At 38.8% G+C, this 27,871-nt stretch overlaps 2 protein-coding genes across 7 annotated transcripts; one reads left to right on the forward strand and one right to left on the reverse strand.

Annotated features, from left to right (window-relative positions):
- Window positions 1-8: 8 nt before the first annotated feature.
- On the reverse strand, window positions 9-14,925 carry rc3h1b (ring finger and CCCH-type domains 1b). 6 transcript variants are annotated; one of them, XM_041991905.1, is made up of 20 exons: window positions 14,759-14,925; window positions 13,142-13,560; window positions 11,018-11,138; window positions 9,308-9,547; window positions 9,010-9,185; window positions 8,575-8,775; window positions 8,267-8,399; window positions 8,055-8,173; window positions 7,689-7,801; window positions 7,345-7,566; window positions 6,961-7,169; window positions 5,907-6,256; window positions 5,639-5,797; window positions 5,390-5,545; window positions 4,871-5,093; window positions 4,636-4,723; window positions 4,449-4,545; window positions 4,107-4,325; window positions 3,895-4,001; window positions 9-3,770 (listed from the first exon to the last, which is right to left on the reverse strand). In XM_041991905.1, exons 2-20 carry the CDS (start codon window positions 13,370-13,372, stop codon window positions 3,614-3,616), a joined length of 3,321 nt encoding a protein of 1,106 aa, XP_041847839.1. In that variant the 5' UTR covers window positions 13,373-13,560; window positions 14,759-14,925; the 3' UTR covers window positions 9-3,613. The 6 variants fall into 6 exon arrangements, with proteins under 6 accessions (XP_041847839.1, XP_041847841.1, XP_041847840.1 ...); XM_041991907.1 differs by having other exon boundaries at window positions 3,895-3,998; window positions 4,107-4,322; window positions 14,759-14,924; XM_041991906.1 differs by having other exon boundaries at window positions 3,895-3,998; window positions 4,107-4,322; window positions 4,636-4,726; window positions 14,759-14,924.
- An 868-nt stretch (window positions 14,926-15,793) lies between these two features.
- si:ch211-13f8.1 lies at window positions 15,794-26,794 on the forward strand. Its single transcript, XM_041992312.1, has 10 exons — window positions 15,794-16,115; window positions 16,571-17,783; window positions 20,613-20,685; window positions 21,696-21,845; window positions 22,422-23,599; window positions 24,572-24,719; window positions 25,097-25,316; window positions 25,450-25,562; window positions 25,694-25,884; window positions 26,009-26,794. Exons 2-10 carry the CDS (start codon window positions 16,604-16,606, stop codon window positions 26,200-26,202), a joined length of 3,447 nt encoding a protein of 1,148 aa, XP_041848246.1. The 5' UTR covers window positions 15,794-16,115; window positions 16,571-16,603; the 3' UTR covers window positions 26,203-26,794.
- The last annotated feature ends 1,077 nt before the right edge of the window (window positions 26,795-27,871 follow it).

Below are 27,871 nucleotides of genomic sequence, written 5' to 3' on the forward strand. Positions count from 1 at the left end.
TACAAACATTCAGAGTTAGCAATATCATTTAATCTTTCCCCCTCAGCTTAGAATCACTGTTGCACATAAGTTACATTTTGTTTTATCAATTTCACAGGGTTTTTTTCTCTCTTCTTCAAACTTCCAGTTTGACCTCCCTTTCATATCAAACAAAAAGGAAAAAAAAGCAGATTGTATTATACAAAAATGCAAACCAATTTTCACACAGTGAATTCTCTTACAAAGTCATAAAATGGCGTAATAATGGCTACATCCACATTGGAGGAAGATAATTCTAGACATTCCTTAATGGAGTATAATATACATATAAAAACTTTTTTCTTGCTGAAATCAAACCTGTACCTTAATTTAAGAGATATTTTACAAGGGTGTAATCATATAAAAAAGCCATTTGCGAATTTCCCCAGAAAGTCTGGGAGTAAAATGTGAACCTCAAACAGCAGTAACAGAGGTCAGTGGTAAAGGGTGTAGGTGAAGGGGTTTACTGTTATTGAGGGCTATAGGCAGCAGCTCCACTCACAAACAAAAGGAAATAATAAAAAAAAAACAAAAATCTGAAATAAACATCTCAGCCATTTACTATAGGACATCCCCCATACATCACTGAATGAAAGTTTTGCAAGTTTTTAAGCTCATTCAGTCTTGCAGTGACCCATAAGGCAGATGAGTCACTGCAGCAATTTGGTTGACTCACATTTAGAAGAGTGAGAAAAGATACTGAGTTAGCACAATTAAATTTAGTGAGTTCATAGTAAAGCCCCATTCCGTGTGCAGTGAGTTTCCTAGTTGGTCTGCCAGGTCAATGTAAATAGCTGTCTAAGAAAAAAGAAAAATACTTACTGTGTGAATCTCACTCAGACACTCTTAAAGCTGTTGTCTACACATCAGGTATGATGAAGCATTAGACTTGCAGATCAGTAAATTCACTCCACTAAAGCAAAACAAAAGACTGCTGGGTCAAAAATATGTCCTTGGAAGAGGGGAAAAATGTTTACGATTTTGCATTGCTGCCATTTTGTAGACCTTTTTGAGATAAAAGGCAGTCAGGGTCTGATACAGTCCACTTTAAGACTAAATTGGGATAAGTGAGTGCCAATTTATATATACGAGATATTGTAGAACAGATAATGTAGCGGGCCATTAGAAAAGGATTTAAGGCTAATCTTTTATCAGACTTCCTGTTTTTTGTTTTTTTTTTCTTTTGGAGGCAGTGATTGGGGAGAAAATCCTGTACACTGCTGTAAAGCCTCAACACAATCACCCAGTACAGCATACTTTAAGGGGAGTGGGAGAATTATAAAAAAAAAAAAAAGACAATAAGTCAGGAAACATTTTCTACAATACAATCTAGCACACACAAAACATCTCCATATAAATTTTCCAAAGTTACAGATTTTGTCTTCTTCGGAAGCATAGTCTATAGAACATCTTTGTTTGAACACAAAAGATTAAGTGAACACACATCAATGCACACAGAGGTCCTTCGTCTGGGAAAGGATAAAGTCTGTGTTGGCAACCAGTGGACAGAAAAAAAACAAAAACAAAAAAAATATTTTGCCGATTCTAAGTAGAGATCATTTAATATAAATGCTGAGCAAGTTGAGTAAGAGGTGGCACGTTAATAGTGCTTTAGTAATATTAATGTATGTATACATACTCATATGTATAAGTGAGCTGTGTACCTAAACAATAAATGTAGCAAGGAGCAGCCAGAGGCTTTAAGTGTGGATGGAAACATAAAAAAAAGAAAAAGAAAAACACACACACCGAAACGTTCCATGGTGCCGACAAATTGAAAGAGATCCCCCTCAAACCCAGATGAGGATGTCAGACACCAAAATATGTCTTTATTTAACTGACTCAATCAGGGATTTGTCAAAGTGTCATTTTATTAGTGCCCTTTAACTGACCAAAACGAAGGCTCGACATTACACTAAACCAAATTGACCAAGAGCGTCTGTTTAAACCGTTCAAATAATAGGACTCACTTGCTCTTTGCAGAGCTGTAAAACTGTTGCCAATCATGCTAATTGTTTACAGAAGGCAAAGAGCTCTGTGTTGAGCATCAGCAGTAAACAATTTATATAATGGAGAAAAAGCAATTGTAGTCATGGTGGTGATGTTGACAGCTTGCTACAAACAGTGCCAGTCATTAATGGAGACATAAATATACACAGTACAATCTAATTGGCCAATATCAAGTTTGATTTAAGGACAGATGGATTTTTATAGTTTTGCGCCTACTTCTCAGTAGCTAACACTGCTATTTTCAGCTGTAAACATGATTTCAAATCTACTGTGCAGCTAAAAACGCTACAACAGTAGCTTTTCTACAGCAAATGTTAAGTCCAGGCTTTTGCACAAAATGAGACCATTTCATGACAGAAAGGAGGACACAACAACAACCATGTTCTAAAAAAGCTTTCACTTGGTAAGTTGCACCACCCAAAATCGTAACAATGTAAAGCACAAAAACGAAATCTAATTAAAACAAAAACAACACAAGGGAAGGCAACTTCATAGAAGTTAGGAGAACAATTGACAAGATAATCCCAATGGGGAGGCCTTTCGTGTGGCCAGATGAGAGGCTCTGAGGAGGGAAATGCTTATTAGCACTGATGTCATTTAGTTTACACTGATCTCTTCCCCTGTACTATTTTACAATGGGCTTGGACTAAATGCACCACACTGAGGAGTTGAGGCAAAAGGTGCTGCAACCAAACATCATCAGGGTCACACCGCAACCTAGAGAAGCACCTATTAGATTCCCTTATAGAAATGGAAAGCTTGTTATCAAAAGACTTGTTGCAATCTTTAAAACAGAATGCCGCAATTAAATATATACTGCTTTCAAGTATGAAACAGACAAATGTGTTCATAAAATGCAATAAAAAAAATCTGGCTTCCTGTGGCAGGTGAGAAAATGCATGTGGTGCAACACTATTTCTGAAACACCTTATGTGTCTGTTTTGGCTGAATACAGGTGAAACTTTGAGCATTTCCCTCCTCAAGCATCTCGATCTGGGCAACCTCTCTTTACGATTTTGGGGGTGACAACCTGGGCCACACTCATTTGCTTTGTTCTACAACACCTTCATAAATCATAAGACTGTCAGAAGTTCTTCAGATTGAATTTTGATATAATGGTGCTTGTTAGTCTGTGCACCTTTGTATCTAACCGTTCAGTTACATTTTTGCTTTCACAGCTTTTTAAAGGGAGGATCCATACTTGCCTCTACTTTAAAGAGTGAGGATGGAATAGCGAGGTTAATTTGGAATCAAGTTATAATAACACTGTCAACATCACCATCATTTTCTCTTCCCGATATATTAATCGTGAGTCTTATTAATCTAATCCCAGTACAAAAAAATTAAGAAATAACACACAGAAGAAATGTTATCATATGCTCTGGTTTCCAGGCAAGGAAAGTCATTAAAAAAAAAGCTCATTCACAGAACAAAAAGAAAGAAAATTCATCACGGCAGATACTGCTCATCTTCTAAATAGAATGGGTGTATGTGTGCCTGTGCATGCTTTTCAACTGAGCGTTGTGTGTGTGTGTGTGTGTGTGTGTGTGTGTATAAAATGTGTATGTGTGTAAGTGTGTACTTCCTAAGAGCAGGAATGGACATCGCCATTTTTCTGCATCTCCGAACCAGTGGCACCTGGATCAGAACGCATGCTCAATGCAGATGTCTTATTTGTGAGAGACAGCATGGACCCACCCACTGCGCTTTCTTGCAGCCCACTGGAGCCGTTGGACACATCACTGAATTTAAAGCAGACAAAAAGAAAAACTCTGATATGAAGAGGAAATGAGGAATGTTTCAAGTCACTTATGTAATAAATAAATATTCAGGGAACATGTATACCTTAATGTTTAAGTCACTCACCCAAGGGCCAGGGACATTTCTTCCAGCTGAGTATTGTGCTCAGGTTGTCCATTCTCTGCAGATTTCATCTTATAATGCTGAGTATCATGAGCTACTTGGTTTTCCTGCTTTGTAAATGAACAAAAGATGGTTAGTTGTTCCCAAACTCCTCTCAGCATACTTGGTTAAACTATTAAATAGCCCCTATAGATGCTCAACAGGAACACCCCTACCATAGCCATCTCACGGGTCCTCTTGCCAATTTCTTTTTCCACCTGGTGGAGCTCCAGGCTTAGCTGTTCACTGGAGACAGCTGTTGCACTTGCGCCCCCAGCTGGCCACTTGGCCAGTTGCTGCTGCTGCGTGGCTATTGCAGTCTGGCTGGGCTGCACAGGCTGGCCTGCCAATGCACTGGCCTCTCTCTGCAGGAGTAGAGAGTTGCTGGCAGCCTGCAATATATTGGAAGTGAGGAGGATGAGTGAGCAATATTAGGCAATATTTAGAGGAACTATAAAATAGTATGGACAACTTGATTTTAAATTCTTTTTAATTTTTCACATTTCAGAAAGTCACACCTCCATGCTGTGCATCTGTGTCTGTTGGTTGATCTGCTGGTTAACCTGCTGTAGTTCAATTTTTAATTGTTCTCTGTCTGAGGCTGCCATAGAAAGGCTGTAAGAGCAGAAAATAAAGTCATACCTGCTTTACAATCATTGAAAAATTAATTAATTCATATGCTTATTTACAAACAAACATGCCTACCGCTCACTAAAGTGTCCCTGAGAGGAGGCAGTCTGGTGGGAAGAGTATGGTGTTCCCCCCCATCCGCCATGACTTCCATAAGAATATTCTGCTGTAGGCAAGGCAGTAAAATAGAAAACAGAATTGTGCTCATGAAAGACTGGAAAGACTTAAATCACAATGCCAACAAGTCATAACTTTTACACCAGAGGCAGTTGAGAATAAGTTTTTCATCACTCATTAAATTGATTCTTACCTGACATGGCAATGTGTTTAGAGTTAGGGTTCTGGGAAGTGGAGGCAATGGCCTGCACAGGGCCAGTGGTCTGGTAGCCTGTCTTAGAAGTGCGAGAGATGGCACCAAAACGCGACACAGTGGGCTGGGGACCAAATGGAATAATAGGGTCATCATCCTTTACTTCTGCACCTCTCCGAGGAGCATCCAAAGATGGTTCCCTCAGACCTTTAGCCTCCACATTCTGACAAATGGAAAAGGAACAATACAGAAGCAAGGTTATGCAGGAGCCATGTGAGGGCGTGGCAATGTGAGAAACATGTTCTCTTCTAGTTCTTTTTAGTGCCACTAACATTACTTATGTCATAACATAAAGATCACTTAGTAAAGCAAAGTCAACTTAATCACTATTTAGCTCATTAATGTACATTTACACAAATAAGCCATCAATATATTGTTTAAAAATGTTTCAAACTTCCTGAGGAACACAACTTACCTGATGGCTACAACAAGAATTACTGACAGAATGACAAAACTCACCATCATCTCCATGGTACCAGAGACCATAACGTCTTTGGGTTTGGCATCCTTTGTGCCAATGTATGAGCCAATAGTTTCACAAGACCAGGGGGAATATGGCGCTGCATAGTCAGGGTCTCTGCATTTGGCTAAAGTTTTGGAGCTCTCATCACCATACTGCAGACACAGAAAACACAGTGATAAGTACTTGCTGTTGTGCACCAATTCAAAAACTGTGTAAGAAGAATAAGAGATTCATCTTGTGCTAACCTCGGTAGGGTAGTCATTGGGGAAGGACTGTGAAAGAGTGGGGGAGGCAGCAAATGGTGGAGGGGAAATGACTTTCCTTTCCTCTAGTTGGGATAACAGCTCCTGTCGACGTTGATGCAAGTAGGCCAAGCTGTGCTGTGAACTACCATATGATGGCCCCTAATACAAAATGCAAAGAAATATTTCTACTAAACTGTAGTTTGTTTTTAACTGAACAAAAACAAACAAAGAGCACAAGTTGCGATGAAAAGACTCAATTCTGGCTCACCCTGACATATGTCCTCATAGGTGGAGGCTGGGCACTTTGTGGATAGTACCCATCTGGTGGGTATCTATCCCGGGCACTTAGCTCCTGGTGGTAGAGTGAATTAGGTCGTCCTGCTGATGGTGGGGGAACATCCAGAGGTGCTGGACTCATTCTGACCAAGTCATCCCTTGGAGATGGGTAAGCCTGAGGAGGAGGTGGTGGGATTCCGTGGGTTGCATGGCGACCTCTGTCGTATTGTGAAGGGTGATGATACGAGAATGGAGGGCCTGAGTGAGGGGGCTGGTAGGGGCGTTCTGGGGGGCCATAACCAGGGTAAGGGTCCGGGTAAGGGGGCTGTTGGTAAGGGTACCCTGAGAAGGCAGTAAGAAATATTCATATAAACACAACACATGACTGCAAAGTTCAACATAATATTGTGCTATGAAAACAAAGTTGTCCTGTAAATTAAATTAAATTAAATTCCCATCAGTCACAGAAATTTCAGTCCCTATTCTTTACATAAAATCCCTTTCCAGCTATTTTCTGTTAGATAAGGCTGAAGCATCTGATCTGAAAAGTGATTTTTCCTGCATGTAGTAAACATGCCTTCTGCTTAAGGACAACTAAATCTGAAGCAGTTTTTTTTTTTTTTAAACACATGTTAAATACTAAGGAAATGTACATCAGAAACATGTAAGGAGTTTTAAATAATCTATTAGCCACATTGTTCATGAATGTAGTATCCAGAATAGGTTCTTCCTTCTTCCTTTCAAATATAAAATTATTAGTTTTCTAAATTAAATCACAGTCCATGGATTTTAACATGATTTGCTTAGCAAAGTCAATGTAATGGCTTTTCTTCTAGTTCATAACTATTTAATTAAAATCATGTTTGAAATAAATAAGTCATTCACTCATTAATGACTTGTGAATGTACACACGAGTCACCATCACCTGGAAGTTACCAGAGATTGTAAACAAAGAGAAACCTAACAAATATGCTGCGTTTTCAAGCATGACAACTTAAATCCAGCCAAAAACTCTGCATGCATCACTCACTTAATTTGATCCCTACCTGTTGGGTACTGTGGGGGTTCATACTGAGATGCAGGTGGTGGACGAGTCTCATAGCACATATCAGAGAGTGGTGCCTGGGGATACACCGGTGACCCTCTGGATACCACAGACATTTGTTTCAGTCCTGGGAGGTGATCTGTTGGCATCCTTGGGTGGGCCATTGCATGAGGTGGCAGAGGCATACCGGCTTTGGATACAGGGTCCAGGCTACAAGAACAATTCATGTTAAATACACTTGTGTTTTTCAGTGGACAAACGATCACCTTGTTCGTGTTCACTGAATAGCTTTAACGAATAAAAGAGAAAATCTGTCCAATCAAATATTGTCAAACTAGTTTTTAGGTGCCAACAACATGAATGTGTAAGAAACAAATACACTTACACATCAGGTGGCGATCCTGGGCCACTGGGACTTCCTCCATCCATCTTAATAGGTTTGAGATTGAGGTCAGTGCCACGGGCAATCAGAGGGGGCAAAGTTGGGGCCCCACTGCCATTGGAAAGGGGTGAGGGCTTCCGGGTTGCTGCTACATCAAGATTAAGGCCATCATCTGGCAAAAGTCCCCCTGAGCGAGGTGCCGGACGCTTATTCATCTTACGATACCTGGCAACATTAAATACATTAGCAAACAATATGAAACATAGCAGCCACTGCTGATAAAGGTAAAGGGGGAAATTATATAGCCAAGACAAATTATTAATCTGGGTGATATAGTTAAAACTTACTTCTCCAGTTCTTCCTGAGAGTGAGCAAAGGTGCAGCTGGCTCCACGAGGACAACCACCCTTCTGCTTCATGTCACGGCACATGTATGTCTTGTATTTGCTGTGCTGAGGAGGCTTTTCAGAAACATCAAACATAACTTTTTAAGCGTGATTTTAAAAAAAAGTTACATGGCACAACAAAATTTAAACACAGCTCTATGAAACCCTCTTCAGATATAAGATATGAAACAATGGCTTCATCAATCTATTAAAGCAACAAAAAGGAGATATTACATAAAAGTTTAGTTTAGTTTAAAGTTAAAGAATTACAAAAAAAAAGTCATAAGTTTATTTCTGAAAGTCTTTTTTAACATTAGGAAACATCAACCTGTTGAGGATCCGCTCCTTTCTTGCTGTGGTTCTGGATGAAGTCAACCAGGCCGTGTACCACTGTTTTCACTGCTACCAAACCCTTTTCAAGCTGCTCCCATGTAGGAGGAGGAGCATCTGGGGAAGAAAATTAAGACATTAGAAAAATGACGAGAAAACCTCTGTGGTCATTAGATTTACATTTGTCATTACAAATAATTTACTTCATACCAGGACTGGGATCAATGTTTGCCAGTAGTTCCAAGTGGGGTCGCAGCCTGTTGAGGTTTGCTGGGTCTCCAGTCCGTTGCAGCGCAATTGTCAGTTCCTGAACACTTTGAGCAAAAGATGCTGGGGTCTGCAGCTAAAAGCATTGAAAATAAAGAAGTATATAATAAATAAACTGGTATATGAAAAAAAAATGTTTTAATATCGAGAGTCAAAACAGTGTACCAAATACACAAATCATCATTTGTGAGAGGTATACCATTTCTGGAATTAAATGGACAAAAGGAAAATAAACTATTTCAGTCCCATACCTTATCTATGATGGACTGCATGTGTGACTTGTGAGACTGGTCTCCATACAACAGAGAAGACCACTGGTCAGGTGCAATGCGCAATCCACCTTCCATGGCAATTTGAACAATCTGAGAGTCATGCTCACGTCGCAGTGCCTCATAGGTACGGAACTCCTCTTTCAGCTGCATCAGTGATGAATCTTCATCACGTTTGGTAACCTGGACAACAGCAGCAAAATTTTTCCCCCTTCAGTTAAGCATCTACAGATGATTGAATTTTGTCACCATTGCAGAATTTATTAACACTGATTTTATTTTAAATTCACAGTTCTGTACAGAAAATTTTAACATATCAAGTTCATTTGTATTCCTGTGGAACAAAGCCAAATGACTTCTTACATTTCTTATAAACATCAAAACAATCACATTTATTTCTGGGTGTCAGAGACAAACCTTGAAGCAGGAGGCCCTGTAAAGGAGCTGTACTACGTGGCCTATGCTAGTTTTAGAGGCCTGTGGGAATCGTGGCTCCAGTCTCTGGACTACGAACAAAACCAACACCTTCCTGGACAAGGCAGAACCATCTTCCAAAGCAAGTAGGACCAACTTTAGTGCTTCCTCCTGCATTGCTGCGGGAGAAGAAAACACAAGAAATTTGAAAAACAGTTGATTATAGAAAAGCCCTGGAAATGTGCAATTTGCAAGAATAAATGAACAACACAATTCAATCTTGCAGGTAACTGAAGACTACCTGGGCCAAGAAACTGACATCCTCGAGCACGAACAGCAGCCCACAGATTGGAGGAGAGCTGCTGTGGATTCTGGTGCTGCAAGATGAGTTCAGTGACAGTCCGCTCACCAAGAGAACGGGCAGCTCTCATGGCTCTAACACGACCCTCTTCCTCCACCAGCTGGCAGTGGACCAAGGTTACCAGTTTCCTCTGCATGGGTCGACTCAATATGCTTTGGGCTGTGTTGCTCAGACCCACACCTGGCAAAACATGAAAGGAAATTTCTATCTCAGTTCAATGCAATATTTTGAGCGCTTCACACACACACACACACACACAAAAAAAAAAAACTTCCAATATGTGGGATTGGTGTTTAGCATTTTCCCTACAATAATCACCTTGGATAACCTGCACCACTGGATGTAAAATACATTTATAGGGCCCTACATTACAAAAGAGCAATTTTCCACAAAGAGCTGAAAGTCACACAGTGCTCTTTATTCCAAGCTTTTGTCATTATTGCCCCTTTCACAATCTCCCTTTTGCCATAATATCACTTTTAAATCTGAGTTGCAATTTTTGATTTGTTGAGTTACAATGTGAGAACAAAAGAACACATAAAACACACATTACACATTCTATATGATATTGTTTTATCAAATATGCTTCAAATGCTTCATTGAGTTTTCCATTATAATAAGTTAATGCATTTATATATACATACAATATTAGACAAACGTTTGGAGATACCTACCCATGTAAAATTAAACAAGTGTGTTCATACCTTTGACTGATATTTAATAATACTAAAAAGCAAGTTATTAATCCCCTAGCTCTGTTTAGTTAACCGCAAATTACTCAAAAATTTATTTCATTTTTAGAATCTATTTTGACTTAACTGAATATAAGAGTGTTTGGCATGTCTGTGTGCTCTTTGGTGAAAACTAAATACAGTTATTCATAGAAAGTAGTATTTTCTTCTTCCTGGTGTGGATATGGCTTCTAACAAAACACTGTGGCAGTCAGACTTAAGGATGCCCAAGTCTAAATATGACTAAATAAATACAACCATTTCACAAAGGACTTGGAATCACTTTAAAAAAAATACCAATCTTTCAAGTGGAAACTGGCACTAAATTACTAAACCAACATCTACCCAAAAGAACACAAACAATGCATTGAAATTTATTTAAACTTATAAGCCCAAGCTAAGTACAAAAAGAGTTATTGAAAGTTCCCTGTTCGAATATGCAGTCACCATCACAGATGTTTCAGTAAAGTGGTCTTTTTGGTCAAGACTGTCAAATATAAGATCAAGCTCAGCTGAATGTAAGCACCATTATGTTCAACAAGAATCAGTGAATAAACATGTCTCTGTATAAGCACTGAGGTTTTTACTTTTGTTTACTAATCAGAAACCTTGATTATGGTCTTGTAATTCTGGAAACTGATGTCTGGGGTGAAACAGAAAGAATGACAAGGAGATGACAAGATGGACGAGACAGGATGGATGAAGAAAAACAAAAAAACAAACAAACAAAACAAACAAAAAAACAAACAGCCCTGTAAACCATTCCCCCAGAGATCTGGGAGCCAAAAGTATTAGAAATTGTAAGGAAAAAAGTAACATAAGAACAATATGACTTGAATGAAGGAAAAAAAAAGGTTAGGCAGCACTTTGAAGTCTAATATTATTCTTCCTTGACAAATATGTAAAACTATAAAAGTACCTCTGGTGTTGCTGAGGGGTTTAAGGTAGAGTGCCAGTTCCTCCACACACTGCCTGGACACCTCATAGTTCTGTGAATCCTCTGGACTGGTAATCAAGGCAACTGGCTGAACCTTAGGAACCTGAAAAGCAAAGTAAAGAACATTAAAGGTGACAGAAACATTTAGTGCAGTTATGACTTAAGCATGACACTGTGCACATATTAATATCAAATACCTCTATGTGTGCAGATACATAAGCATGATTAAATATAAAATGTTTGAATGGGTAAATTAATCTACAAACTAAATACATAACATATTACTTGCTGAAATAACATTTTGAAATAAAACCAATTTTAATAAAACTGGACTGTTAGGTCTGACAAAATGTTTGCAACTGCACCCCAACATTTACAACTTTGCAAAAATATTACAGCCTGGCCATGTTGTTGATGCTTCCTAAAGCACTGACTTTAAATTATTTATTTTATCCTGAAATATTTGTATCAGGCCAAAGAAAATAGCCTGACAAGAAAAGGGGCTGGGCGATATGGCCAAACAAACATCTCAAATTTGACAAAAAAAAAAAAAAAAAAAAAAAACGAGAGACAGCAATGTGCTTATCCCCTCTTGAATTATTAAACTTAGCCGAGTTTACCTTTGACCCTGAAGTGCACAATCAAATACAAACAGTAAAAAAAAAGGAAAAAAAATTGCATACAGACCTAAATGCTTCTTTTTTTAAGGAATACATCCTAAAAGTGAATAGATCTTTAACAATTACAGTGTACCATTAAACCTTTGTCAAAATGTGACTACAAGAGCCTCCTCATTAAATAATGGTCATTTTTATATAACACTTCAATTAATGAATTGGATATTATTAGAAAAATCAGATTTTCCCTTTTGAACTTCAGCCAAACTTTATATTCAATTTATACCAACTACACTGTTGTACAGCATGCAGTCAAACCATAGGGGATTAAAGGGGTGAAAGAGCAGTATGCTGTGAGACAATGTTCCACATGGTTAAACCTTGCTATCCACCGGACAACACCACTCAAAGCAGATGGGAAAGAAAAACAAAAAGAAAAAGAAAAAAAAAAAAAAAACACCGGAGATAAAAATCGAATTTCCTTTTCCATAAATAAAATTAAATCAGTACAATTCTATTTAGTGACTAGTCCATGCACTAGGAACTTTATATTGGTCAGTTCAAAAAGGCTTTATACACTGTGGGATTATGCTTCACTTTCTGTGGACATAATAGTTTTTGGACCTTGTTTGGACAAAACAATGTAGTGGAAAGAAATGTTTTAAAACTGGTGCAAAATATGCATTGTAATTTATACCCAAAACTCAAGATGGGAGGTTGTCAGTTGTTATGGCCATATTGCCAACATGTCATTTAAATGTTACCTGTAGTGTTAACTTACTATGTATCTGTGTGTTAGTTCAAGTTTTCACTGTGGGACTAATTTTTAAATATAAATTTATTTTTGCTGCATTTCTTTTCTCTTTGAACACAAACTTAACATCTGAAATCACATATTCAATATCCAAGAATAATAATTTAATCATGTGTGACCTCATGATGCAATTTTAGCACAGATATGCAAGACATTTAGCTAAGAGGCAGGATGTCCCTTACAAGTACAGTCACAGTTCAGCTTTATGGTCTGTACACTGGTGGTATCTATTACTACAAAGTCTAACCATGGAAACTTAGCTATTAGCAGTACCTCACCCGGTTGGTCAAACACTGCTTTAAATAAGCATAGTTTTACTGGTTGTGCCAGCACTCAGCAAACCAATAAAATTCAACTTATTGCTCAATGACTATGCAGTGACTCAAAAAGAAATCTCCATGGTTTGTGTATCATGGAACAGCCTGTGCACTGTATCATGCAAGAATATCATATTTATTAGTATTATTATGTCAAGACAGGAATGGTATCAGAAGATGTTTCATGATTCAAACATTCTTAAGCTGTTGTAATTAACCACAACCTACCAGAAGCAAAGCCTCTACACAGGTAGGATTTCTGTACACTTATTTGACAAGTGAGTGTCAAGACACTGTATTTCACTGTCATCTTGCATGTGACAAATAAACAACTTGAAAATATATGCTTGAGTCTTACCTGGCCTCCCACCAGCTGCAACAGGGCTGTGTTGACAGGTAGCTGCTCAATGTCTGTGCTGATGGCTGTCTGGTCAAAGGGACAGGCCTTTCGGTGCAACTTGTTCAGGCACATCTTGCAGACAGTATGCCCACAGCCCAAGCTGATGGGCCTGCGAACAGTCTCCTCAAATGTCTGTGTGCATATTGGGCACAACAGAAACTCTGTCCATTGTGGTGCTTGCACTGGCATGGTTGTATATTGATGGGGTGGGTGTTTATAAATGTAATTAAGAATAAACACAAAGAAAAAATATATAATAATTATTTATATAGATATATGGAAGATTCCACTGGAATCAAGATTTTTTTTCCCCGAACTCAATCGTTCTTAAATGTCTTCACACATTGTGGATATTGTATCACATCTCGTGATGAATACTGTAAGAGAGAAAAAAAAGTAAATTAAAATTCTGAAAACAATTATATATGAAAGTCAAAATGAAACATGTTAGTGTCTCTTTTAAATCCAAACAAACTACTACTTAGTGCACCATCAAAACATGACTGTTTTCAGTGCTTCTGCATTTGATAAGACACTAGGCTGGGGGCTGTGTCGACACGTTAAACGGTCTTTTTCTCTAATCGACAACACACATTATTACGTCGAAACAAAATTAATTACAAACGGTACAAAAATATAGATTGGTATGGTACAAATAATTAAACAACGAAAACGGATCAAAACAACTGCTGTGTGGCCTACTTACAGGAGCTGGTTTCTACTATGACTATGGACAAAGGGTACAGAAAGGGCTAGCATTTAAGTGCCTCTATGCTATCCAATGCAATGAGGCTAACATTTTATTTTATTACGAACAGATGGATTAAGCTAACATTAAAACGTACGTACTTATTTAAAATTGATTAACGATTTGCTGCCACGTCCGCAGCAATCTTAACATTTCGCTTTACGCTCTAATTTTCTGTGATGTGACGTGATAAGTTAGCTTACTTTTAGCAATCCAAGCTATGGGTGGCTAGTTGGCTAGTTTCGGTAAAGAGTAAACATCGCTTAATCAAAAAATAATCCTTCATAATCCAAATCCTATTGTTTGTTGGCTATCGTGTAATTATTATAGTTAATATACGCATAGATTTGGATTAATTACACTTCCAAGAACACCAGTTACCATCTATAATTGGTCAAGGAAACGGTAGCTAGCTGACAAACCGTAGAATACCATCTGACTTGCAGCAGTGATATTATGTAACGCTAGCCTCCAAGGCTAACAAGCATACTTGCTGCATTAAACTGAATTTACAATAACCGGGAAGACCACTTCAACACAGTGTCCATTAAATGTTCAAAATCTTGGTAGAATGGTGCTTTGGTCATACTTTGAAAGGTAGCTAACTTCTAGTAAGAATAAATCCAGGAGGCTAAAATGCTAACGAACAAACGTTACTCCTCCCTATAATGTAGCTGTTAGCTTGTACGCTAACTATCTTTATGTTAGCAGCAAATAACCATCGCTATGCGTCATCAATGTGACAAAAAATAAACCATGCAGCGATATTTTTTTTTTCTTGTTAGTTTTCCGAATGACAAAACATAATCATTGTCGATAGTACTTACTTATTCCAAAAGATTTGGAAGTATTTCATCTTTCTTTAGAAAACTGTTGCAATATTTTTCTGCCATGTCGACTGTGCAGCTTCGCTGCTGCCGAGGTTTGGAGGAGGGTGTCAACTCGACGACAGACTCGCTAGCCGGTTACAGCTAGCTGAGTAAGATGTGCGTGTGCGCGCGCGAGTGTAAGTCTAAATGGCGTCCTCTACTGACAGTGGACCGCATACACAGCAACAACATCTATAATTGGTCAAGGAACCAACTTCTGCCACTCTGGTTACATCTGGGGTTTGCGTGAACTAGCACCGAGAACGTTTCCCTGATAAAGGGATGCGCAAAAACAAAACAAAAAAAAAGAAGAAAAAAAACAGCATAAATAAAAGAATCGAAAGAATAGGAAGATGTTGAATTTTTTAAAGATGCTTTATTTAACTTTTATTTATACAGATAACCTCAAGACAGAAAGTTAGACATGGAAGAAAAATATTGCAACCGTTTTCTAAAGAAAGATGAAATACTTCCAAATCTTTTGGAATAAGTAAGTACTATCGACAATGAATATGTTTTGTCATTCGGAAAACTAACAAGAAAAAAATGGGCTACAGTTATGATCTGTGCGCCATTGTTTATAATCTCGCATGATTTAGGTTGACAGCGTTCACGATGTATATAGGTCTTTTTCGTGTGCGACCGCGTGCATGTGTGTGAGCACAGAAAGAGATGGAATGGGAGAGGGGAGGGGGCATAGGATAAACCCAGACAGAGGGAGGGATCAGCTGTATTGACTTGTAAGAATCAGCTGACAGTTGTTTTTAGGAGGCAAAATCTGTCTTGTATTCCAGCTGTAGAGCTCTCACCACAAATACCATATGATTTATTGGAATATGTAAATATGTTATTTATAAATTTTTAATTTAATTTTCTCTTTTTCAGTGGCTTGCTTTGGGAGTTCGGTATGTGTGCATTCTATAATTACGCAACAGAGAGCGTCGCGAGGCAAGGATGAAATTAAAGCAAGCATTTTTGTATTCCATTTTTGTTAATCCCACTGATTTCTGAAGGGATTACCGAACCAATCATGATAGAGGGACCGCTGGCTCGCTTGACACTGCTCGGATTGGGAGCTACGTAGTCAGAGAGTGGACTCAGCCCTATAGGTTCTGGAGGACCGCTGAGAAGTCTTATTGGACTTAATTTGTTTTCATGCAGTGGAGGTAGTTGCAGCGTCTTTTTTATTATTTTGGTATATAGGGTAACTAATTTGAGCAGTTTCACCTAAATCTATGTTAACTTTTTTTCTCCCCCAACGATGGTCAGCGCTGGAATTGTGTTTTAAAGAACACCATCTCTACTAAATAACCAGGTAGCAATTTTTGATATTATTATAAAATAGATTCCTTTTGATATATTGAGAGGCCAATTTGCTTATAATATAAATATGCAAGCGTTTGTGTGAAGGTATTCTGCATAATAAAAGGGTTTATAATTATCTATTTAAACTGTGATTAAATGTGAATGAGCAACAATAGCCTGGCTAATAGATATACAGAGAACATATTTCTTTGATACAGATCTTTAGCTACTAAGAAAAAGAAACAACATCATAGTGCTAAGGATTGTATGGTCTCAATTGCAGACAGCAGTTGCTTATTCTCATTCAAAAGGATTATCCTGTGCCCTGCAAAGTAATCACTGGATAAGGCAACGTGACTGAATCCACAATACATATCTTCCCTACTCGAAAGAGAGGAACCAATTACTTGTTTCACTTTCCTTTTGTGAAGATGAAAGATGGTAAAACTTTGCTCTTTTTTTTAGAATCTGTCTGGCTTTTCTTTGCATTACCAGCCAATGGAGGAGGAGAAAGCAGATGATATTATTCGTCCAAAATCCAGCTGCCCCGTACCCACTGCACTTCCCATTAACTGGGAACTCATTACTGGCCCTGTTCCTGAGCCCCTTTCTTCAGCATCCTCCTTGAACACCGCACTTCCTCCTCCTCAGAGTTCAGCTGTGCACACTCTACAGACCAAGGTGAAGTCGCTGACACAGAGAAGGACAAGAGGGAGAGAAAGAGAGAGGGACAGAGAAAAGTTGGACACAGAGTTGCAAGTGAAAAGTCCCTCTGGGCAGATTTCATCTGAAGTCTTTCTCAGGCAGCGAACCAGAGTAAAAGGGCAGCTATCTTTGCCTGCAGGCTCTTGGCGATCAAGTGCAGCGAGGGACTTAAGCAGTAGCGATGAAGAGGAGGAGGTAGAGGTGCAGGTTAGGTTGGAGATACACAGTCCTCCAGTTGAGGCAGAAACAGAGCAAGGAGGAGAGGAAAGTGAAGAGGAAAAATCAGAAAAAAGTGAGGACCAGGTCATTTCACAGGAAAGACAGCTTTGTGGGCTCGGGGATGGCACTAGTCTGGAAAGTCTTCTTTTGGACAACTTGTGCAGTAGCAAGGACAACCCATCACCCCCTCCTCCACTGCCTGACCTGTCCTCCTCTCTCACTGCCGCTTGTTCTTCTTCTGCTTCTTCATCTTCAGTTAAACACTGGGCACCTCCAAAGGGCTTTTGGAAAATTGCACGGCCAGAGACTTTGCTTCTTAATGGGGTTGGCCCTCATAACATCCCTCCCACCTTACCTTTGAAGGACTACACTCAGATAGAGGGACAGGCAGAGCCTCAGAAGAAGTCTAAACCATCTGACACAAGCAACAAGAACAACATGGGATGTGTGGTTGGTGATAATGCAGCATCATCAGAGCTAAAATACTCGGATAGTGTGGAGTGCCACTTGGAAAGGTGTGAGCAAAGTGAGGCAGATGTGCCTGATTCGGCCATAGGGCTGTGCAGTTCAGACAGCTGGGAGAGCATGTCTTCACAAAGTGGAGTGCTCTGTGCAGATCTGAAGCTCAGAGTGAAGGAGAGGGCCTATGCAAAATTAAGGGAAAGACAACAAAACTGCAGAGAAGAGCAAGATCAGCATGGAGAAGAAAGTGTGGGCTATTATGGAGATCTAACATACAGAGTGGATTATAAAGGTAAGACTGGAAATTTCGTGTATTTAATGTCAGATGCAAAACTTGTATGATTGATGCATCAAATTGATCAAATAAGATTAACCTCAAATAATCATTCCTCCACATCTTGAATTGGCTTCACTGTTAATTTGTTTATGCATGTATCACAGAGGCTTTGGCTATGCCAGAAAACTCATAAGTTTGTTTTTTTTCACTTTGATTAACTCCTTCTATTTAGTAGTGAAAAGTCATGAAGAATAAATAAGCATTTGAAAGCCCACGTTGATACAAATGAGACAACAGACCATCTTTAAATTTGAATGAAAGCTTTTTTATAAGTAGGCCTGTGCCTTAGATTTATTTGGTTATTCTTTCATTTGGGGAAGTTGGATATTAGATTAAAATTAGTGCATTTGCAATTTTGTAAGAAGCTTTGTTGGTGTGTAAGCATCTTGATGGAGACAGAAGATTCAAAACATTTCTGTCTATTTCCAGATTTTCCCCAACAGCATGTCAAACCTTTAAAATGATGTCTATCCAGTTATATATATATATATATATATATATATATATATATATATATATATATGTGTGTGTGTGTGTGTGTGTGTGTGTGTGTATGTGGTCATTCAAAGTGCCATTTATGAGCCATTTTCTGCCTACCTCGAATGTTGCATTAAAATGTAATATGTAACCTGGCTGTTTTCCAGTGCTGAACAGATGTCGGATGTGCAGATGTGCATGAGGGGTGTTGCTATTATTAGCAGTCAGAGCAGTGGGGGAAGTGTTTCTGTGTTTGTATCGCTGTCTGAGTGCGGACGGATGTCTTTGAATGCATGTAGGATGACGGATTATATATTTTTATGTTGTTTATATTTGACATTGCACAAGTTCCTCCTGTGTGTGGCACAATGTCAGATAAAAAGGTTGATGCCAGACATGCAGGTGCAACTCCAACATGATAAGGTGATCTTTCTATGTCAGAAATCTGCTATCATCTTTCTTTCATTGCTTGCACCTGTCTTCTTCTTTGACTGACATTAAGGATCCATCAGACCTAATCTACGAGACTTACTGAATCTGATGGTGTGAAGATATATGAAAACCCACATGATCATACAAAACTCCAGTCACTTTAATACTCAAATGTCCCTGTATGTCACATCATGGATGATTGCTTACTTGTTAGTTGTATATGCCCCAAGCAAGTGCTAAATAAAAACTGATCCTTAAAAACTACAGATATTGTATATAGAAAGTACCCACTTTCAGTTCTAAGGTTTTACATATCAGGAGCTTAAAAATAGCAATAATCTGGTTTTTACTATATTTTAAAATTTGGTAAATACATGTGAAATAAACAATCCATGATGCTATTACTCCATGTCGTTATTTGTTTATCAAGAACTGAACCAAAATGCAGAAGCCGAAAAAAACAATGTTCCCTTATAGTTCTGCATGTAGAGGCCTGCATGCAGAGGCCAGATGCTTGTAATTAAATGCAGCTGACTAACTCCATCCATCCATCCATCCATTTTCTTTACTCACTTATTGCAATGCAGGGTCATGGGAGGCTGGAGCCTATCCCAGCAACTACTAGGTGAGAGGCAGGGTAAACCTTAGACAGGTTACCAGTCCATCGCGGTCCATCGCAGGACTGACTAGCTCATCATAAGCAAATGCAAGCCCCTCCATAAAAGCAAAAAGTTTGGGGATTTTGATGGTTAAGAGGTTATTATTATACAGGGAGAAAGATTATTGACAGTTTTCAGTTTTCCTAGGAGTTGATGTCACTGCAAGTTCACCCCCAAGGCAGAGAAACTATAAAAAAAATTCTCCAAAGCTACACCCCAGGCTACAGGCCTTAGTTAACATGTAGAATGTTAGCACTCATGATAGTACAATTAGAAAAAGAATGAACACACATGACTAATTTAAAATGATTGAAATAGTCTCCTCTCTAAAACATGGTAGCACAGCTGCAAAGTTATGGCTGACAACCCAAAAGATTTCTGGAACAATGTCCCTTGAACTTACAAGACCAAAGTGGAGAGATGATTGGCCATAATGTACAGAACCACATTTAGTGAAAACCAAACACAGCTTATCAGCATTAACACCTGGTACCATTTGTCATGCATGTTGATGGAAGGGTGATGATTTGGGTTTGTAATGTAGCTCTAAGAGCTGACCACCTTGCAGTCCCTGAGTCTACCATAAATTCCTCTGCATACTAAAATATTCTAGAGCCAAATGTGTGGCCATCTGTCTGACAGCTTAAGGTTGGCCAGAACTGGGTCATGTAACAGGATGATGATCCCAAGCACAGCAACAAGTCTAAAAGTGAATGACTAAAAAAAAAGGAGGACGAAGGTGTTTCATTGGACCAGTTTGAATCGAAACCTCATCCTAATTGAAATTATATGGTAGAACCTTGATAAAGTTGAGTATAAACAAATGCCAGCAAAACTCAATGAACTGAAGCAACACTGTAAAGAAGAGTTGACAAAACTTCTCCCACAATAATGAGAGGAGCTAAAACATCATATAATGATTATTTCAATTTATTTATACTTAAGGCGGTTCTACGTATTGGTGAATCATAGGGTGTACTCGTCTTTCAACATCTGCTTCATCATTTTGGAATAGTTTTTGTTAAATGAATAATGACATGGTTTGATATGCCATCTTGTATAACCAGTTTTAAGACCTGGGAAGAGCTAAATGACATACATGCAAACCACAGGACTGAAAGTGGCTGTACCATTTTTTTTTATCTTTGACTATGTATTACATATTTCCTTTTGACACTGTATCCGATTTGTACTTGTCTTCTGTGTTTTGTGACAGTTTCAGGTAGCCATGGTGTTTTAGACAGCACAGACACAACCCTTCTCGCTCAGGAACTTGAACCCTATTTGAGGTGAGCAATGAATGCATTGTTTGGCAGGCCAGCCAAATACAACTCTCATCAACTTTTTATAATATCCAACCTTGTATATTCCCTCTACAGTTACAGCGTCAAGAAATTTTGCGTATGTATGCTCAAGTAAAGTAGCTGTAGCACTAAACAATCAAACAGAAATTCTGACAGCAGGGTTTAATAATTCATAAGAACTGATGCAGGTATGAAAGGGATTTTTTTATGAGTAACAGAAAATATTCTCTTATCAAACTATTTTTACCAATTTTTAATTGATATTTTAAATCTGAGTTAGAACATCATAAACTTTTCAAGTTGTCATACATCATATCTGGAATTGTATATTTTTTTCCACTTATTTTGCAGTAGGAAGCAATTTTGTGTTGTGTACTACAGTAATTATGGTATCAAACTGTGGAATTAAACAGTTCATTAGATACCTAAACAGGCTGCTAATTTTATTGTGTTTTTAAGTGTTGGGACAAAAAAAAAGTGATGGGGAAAACTGTGATCCATTAAAACACAATATCTTCTAGTCTTGACACACAGGAGAGAATGAATCATACTCAGTCCATTACAAGGATAATCCACATGGCTAGTGTATCATGCTATCTTTATCACTGGGGCAAGGGATAAAGACAAGTACAGACGATGAGGCACAATACAGAGCAGCTTAGCTGCTGGACGCAAGGATAGATGGATGCATGACGTTTCTTTCTGCTGCTCAACACTGGGGCTACTCCCCAGTCTATCTATCTCACATTACATAAGACAGCTTAAAATATGTAGCTTTATTCTCTCCCAGTTAAGTCAGTCTTTGGGAAATATGATGTCACTATATATATGTCAACACAGATCAAGCTCAACATGTTTTAACTTTATGGAATATTAACTGCAATCAAACAGATGAAGATTGTTTGAGCATCACCATACTCTTAAGTATATACATCCCCTTCCTGTTTTCATCTCTTATATGATAGATTTCTTTTTTTTTTTCTTTCTGTCATCAGATCACTTCTTATAATCAGTGATGAGCTACCTCTCAGCCCAAGGCATGAGCAAGCCAAGCGTCTTCTGGAGCGAGCTAGACTCAAGGCTCGCTCCAGTCACTTTAAAGGTGATCGCCCCAGACGCTCCCATTCTGATCAGAGATCCACTGTGTAAGTTGGATAAAAAAAAAAAAAAAAGAAAACTTAATGCTTCCTTGGAATTTAAATGTACATGGATGTGATTCATGGTGTGATGAAAAGTCCTTGCTGCTAAACACATATTAGTTTATTGGGTTTGTATACCATTTGCTTCCCGTCATGTCGCTTTCTCTTTGATATGCAGCTGCTGTAACTTCCTCTCTGCTTTGTCAATCATTTTCTTGCATTTAGCTTGTTGCATAACTGAAAGCTATGAAACATGACCATCTTTTGTGATTACAAGCACAAAGCTGACAATGCCGTGTAAACATTTGCTTTAATTCTGTTTATGTAACAGCGTAAACATCATGCAGTCTTTGTTTTTCTTTAAATCCCCTTTTATAACCAGGAAGCCTTCACCTAATTCAGGATTAAGAGTACTTGCAATGGATCCTATACCCGTGATAGCACATATTAAATCTGGTCTGTGGTGACAAATGTTGTCATTACATGTATAATACTGAATAAATCATTAATTAAGTGGTCTGTATAAATATGTCTAAGAAGCAGGTTTAGTTGTTACTGAATTCTCTTCGCTATTTCTTGCAGGAAGAAGCAGCAAGTTGAATCCCTCAGTTCAACAGCAGTGCAGAAACCAGCTCAAACCAAAGAAGATCTTCCTTCCCAAGCTGTGTCTGGTCCTCTTCTTGTCCCCACTAAAAGAGACACTTCTCCCAGTGACCAAACAGGCCGATCCAGACGGTACGGTTGTTCGCCCACACGTGTACGCTTTGAGGATGAATCAGAGAAAGAAGCAGAGTCTCGCTATTTGGACAGAGTGAGACAGCGCGGCAGGCCTGGGATGCCCAAGTCCAAAAGCAGAGAAAGTAATACAGATTCCAGCAGTAGTGGCTCAGAGAGAAGCAGAAACCACAGAAGTGTCTCCATGCCTCCATCTCAGAAACAAGAAGATAATAATGTGGTAACAAGTGATGAAACCACAACAGTTGTTAAAGAAATAATAGTGCTGGTGAAGAAATGTGAAGCTTGTGGGTCTGTAGTTAGGGAACCTCAGCCAGTCTCACCACCATCAGATCCACAGAACAATGATCCGCAGCAATCTGGAAACCCAGAGGAACCACGAGGAAAAGCAACTCCTCGCTGGGTGCCCTCAAACAAACCAGATACAAGTACTCGTCCTAAAGCTCCACTCACAGTCACTTTTGCTGGAGCTTATGTGCTGGGGGAAAATAAAGAAAGTAGCACAAGCTGGAAGTCATCTGGCTTTGGGAAGCTCAGGAGAAGGAGCAGGAAAGGAGAAAGTCGATTAGAGTCGGGCCATGGTCCTTACGGCCCATCATGGGCTCAGCGGCGTAACTCAAATCCACGTAACAGGGTCAACTTAAGCAGAGCAGTTTCATTTGCTCCTGGTAGCCCTGTTGATCTGGAGCCACATTTACTTGAGGCATCTAGTGAACTAAGAGAATCACCCACCCCAGCGCTGCCCATAAAGTCAGCACTGAAGTCAAGCTCAAGAAATCGGTCTGCTACAAGCCAATCCACTGTCCAGTTCCAGATGTCCTCAAACCAGGGAGGAGAGAATGGATCCCAATCCCTTGACTCCCCAGAAACAAGAAGGGAGTCTCCTGTGTCTTTAAGCCAAGGGGCACCTACATCAAGCAGCCCAGTGCCCTGTATCAGGCCCTCCACTCTGAGATACTCGCCAGCCAGGGTCACCACAGATTTGCCATCTGATGAGATCTGGGATGCCAGTCTAGATGGAACAGGTGAGTGAGGATTAGCAAAGCCCTTGTATAGTCATCCAAGTCTGTTAATTTAACACCAGTACATTATAATATAATTAAATGATAAAACTTTACATTTTACAAACTGATCAGATGTAATCATGAAAACAATCTTAACCTTTATGGTAACTAGCTGTCATTTATTGATAGCAATGAGTGTCTAAAATGTAGTGAAAGGGATGTATAACTATATTACAGAAGTGTGCCTTCAGAGCTGCCTCACTAAAAATGCTAAAACAGCAACGTTTGTTCACACATTTAATACGCTGTATTTTCACAAACTGAATAAAAACTGTGAGATGGCAGAGTTTTGGTTGGGTAGTGTTATGTCATGGAAGAGCAAACAATAAGTATTAAGCTGTAAGAAGGTAGTTTTCTAACCCTGACTTTATTTTTTATCAACATGTGAACCAACCCATGTGTTATATTTCTAATCCTAACCATGCATTTTTAAATCCTAACCAAGACCATTAGCAGGTGGAAGAGAAATAGAAAAAGAAAATAAGAAGCAGGAAAGAAGGACTTTGGAAAAGATTGTGCAGGATATAATTTTGAAATCAGGGGTTTAATACCCTTTGACAACTCCTTCTTCCCCTTACATGAAAATTTTGTCAATAAAAGCCATCATAAAATATGGCCATTGTGCCATTTTTTTTAGCCTTCATAGTGAAATTGCCTGTCTGTAATAAATTGTGTTGGACATACATGTACTTAAATTCAAATTCCACAAACTTAAGGTAATGGCAGATCTAAAGTAAAAGTACTACTTGCACTTTATCACAGTGAAATGTAGAAATTAGTTATCCGTACATCCAAAAACATATTCATGTAATTGTGTTTATATAAAATGCAACTGAGTAAAATACAACATGTCTCTAAAGAATAAAATATAATAGTTGTATTTTATATTATTACAGCAGCTTAATGGTTTTTTTCCCTTTATTTTGTCAGCAGCTCTAAGTGTAGACAGTGGTCCTGGATCAGACGGCCGTGCACTTCGTGGTCTGGGTATGTCTCGAACTGAGGACCTTAGAGCCGAGCTGTTGAGAGCAGAGCATCTGAAAGCAGAGGCTATATGGGAGGAAAGCTCTGATGGTTCCAGGTAAGCCAAGATAACAGCGTTCTTATTATAGCTTATGCAACAAATCCCTTTCCCCTGCCAACACTGTCCCTACAATGACTTCAGTGTGCCACTGGTAACAGTTGGGAGATTAAAACTCTTACCTATAGTTTATGAAATTTTGCTGCTTCAAATATTCTGTGAACACCAAGTAAATCCTGCCCTCTTTTGGTAATAAAAGGCAATAGTCAATGGAGCCATTCATGCAAGACAGATAAAATAATTAGCTAAGTGGAATAATAATAATAATAATAATAAATAAATAAATAAATATTATCTATGTCAACTAATTGCTTTGTTGTTTCAGGGTTTTTAAAGTTTAAAGTCTATATTATTCATTTTTAATTTTCCTCTTACAGAAAACTGGATGGAAGGCCAAAACTTTTCCTGCGTCGCTTCTTTTCCTCCATTGGTCTGAACAGTGTTGGCAGACTTGTGAAAGGGGGTCGGTCTAGTAGCATGGAACAGCTCAGTATCCCTGCTGTTGCCCGGGCAAGTTCAACTTCACCAAGCCCCACACGCAGACCTCAGCCAACTATTCGCATACAGAGGACGCCCTCTCTGCAGACCCTCCACACAGTAAGCAGAAAGAATACACTTAAACATTTGTTCTAAATGGTTATAATTTCTATAATTTTTGTTGTGCCAAACAAAGATGAATTTACATGTGTTGTGATGACAACCTGTTGCAATACCATTAATTTGCCACTAGGTGCTGCCATTGGCCCAGCTGCGTAAAGCCTCCTCTGTCCAGAGTTTAGAGAGAAGAACAGAGCGTTCAACAATACTTGGAGAGGTGCAGATACCATATGGTCTGGCACCCAGGTAAGTGTCAAATGCAAATAAGATGTTGTGAGAGCACAAAGAATGAGGAATTTAGAAGAGATGAAACTGTAGCTGATTTTGTTTTATCACATAAACATTTTAAACAAAATCACAAATTTCTTTTTCAACAGCCCTGATAGTCCCCAGCTCGAGCTTCATAGGGCCTTAAGCGTTGAGGATGTACTTGTCTCTAGAATTGTACGCCCAGTGAGTCGAGTCACCCAGGCTTTCCCTGATGGGACTCTCCTCTTGGAGCTTGTCAAACCTCCAAATGGTCCTTTTGGGTTTGTCATTTCAAGGGGCAAAGGTCGACCAGATACAGGTAACTTCTGTTAACTTCCATCAGACAAGTTATTCTTCAACAGAAGAAGAGAGTAAAAAAGGAGTAGCAATTAACATAAACTAAATATCATCCCCCCTCTTCTCATTTTGTCACCTGTCTTTAGGGGTATATGTTGAGAAAGTGGGTGACGGCAGTGGTGAGGGCCCATACACTGGCCTTCTGAACGTTGGTGATGAGATTCTACAGGTGAACGGGGAAGCAGTGGCAGGACTCAGTTTGGACCAGGTGACACGGCTCATGACCAGGGAAAGCACTGCTTCCCTTTGGATCTTGCCAGCACGACGCAATCAGCGCTAACAGGCCTGACAGGCATGGCATACAGCCACTTATACCGGAGACACAGATACTGACTGACCACTCGACAAACACTGTAGATTGACTGTAACATATGGTAGATGTAACACAGTGCAGTTTGAAACAAGTCTACAGAGAATAATATGCTTCATTTATTTTAGTGCAAACCAATCCAACAAGTACAGAAAAAATGCTGCTAAGAAAATGGATTTTAAAGTTTATATTGTGATATAGCAGAGAGTTTCACTTCCAGCATATTTTTGTGACCAGATTTAGATAAACATGGGATTCCACCTTTCTTTTCTATTTTCTCTTTACATCATGACATGATAAATCTTACTACGTTTTCTTACATATTTGAAGCTGTAAGTATTGATCTGTTGTTGATGTGTATTTATATATTTATTTGTTCTTTCAACTTTTTATTCATTTCAGATGAATGTTGATATGTAGGGATGCATCACATGTTAGTTTGGCCTATAGACGCCCTAAAGTAAGAGCTGTGTGCAGGACCAAGAAAGAAAATAGTTGTCCTTTTTTCAGAGCATCATATTTCCCTATGGGCCTCCGCATTGCTTCTGCTTATCTGCTAATTTTCTTCCATGGACCTAATATTGATTTATTGCTTCTAATTAAAAATCCTTTATTTTGAAAAACTTTCTTTTTATTCTTGAATGCCATGCCATTGTTAATTATGTACTTTCATTTACTGAACTCAGATAGAAAAATGACCTGTGCTGAAGGAAAAGTGACATTTTTATGTGAAATGACCTGTAGTCTTCTATCATGTAAACATACAGTCTTGATTCCAGAAATTATTCCTTCTTACCTTGAGGCAATCAGACTTTGGATTTCATAGTTCACATGGGAACGTGTATTTAGAGGGTATGAAAAGTTTAAAGGGGTTGTTAGTTGGAACACAGGAAGTACAATGATGGTAGTGATTGCTGTTTCAGCAAGCCTTGTTTCAGGTCGTGACTTAGAGTAAAATTCTTTTTTAACGTGAAAAAATCTATCTATCTATCTATCTATCTATCTATCTATCTATCTATCTATCTATCTATCTATCTATCTATCTATCTATCTATCTATCTATCTATCTATCTATCTGTCTGTCTGTCTGTCTGTCTGTCTGTCTATCTATCTATCTATCTATCTATCTATCTATCTATCTATCTATCTATCTATCTATCTATCTGTCCGTCTGTCGCAGCTCGAATAAACGTATCTCTAAGTTGGTTTTAATAATTTGATTTAAAGGAGAGAAACATGAGGAAATCCGTTATTAGGACGTACCTGCTCTCATCAAGGCTGTTCTGAATGTGGCCCGATAGCATGTCAGTTGATGCTCTGCTCTTTTATCTGATGCCTCCAGAGGCCGACACGCTTTTATCTCCCCGAGCCATGACTCCCCCTGGACCTCGGGGAACCGCCGGCCAAGCCCCCCCCCCCCCCCAAAAAAAAAAAACCCACAACGCATACAATGGCAGAGGCACTTTTATTTTTTTATTTATTTATTTATTTATTTGAATACATTGTTTTAAGTTCAGTCATTAAGACAGTTAGGCCATCTATTATTTTTGGTTTTAGCAGTCTTGTATTAGGATCACATCCAGCATGAAAGGCTCAAATGATGGATATGGATTAAAAGATGGGGTGCGTTTTTTTTTTA

The sequence above is a fragment of the Melanotaenia boesemani genome, chromosome 8 (genome assembly GCF_017639745.1).
Source record: "Melanotaenia boesemani isolate fMelBoe1 chromosome 8, fMelBoe1.pri, whole genome shotgun sequence".
Lineage (NCBI taxonomy): Eukaryota > Metazoa > Chordata > Actinopteri > Atheriniformes > Melanotaeniidae > Melanotaenia > Melanotaenia boesemani.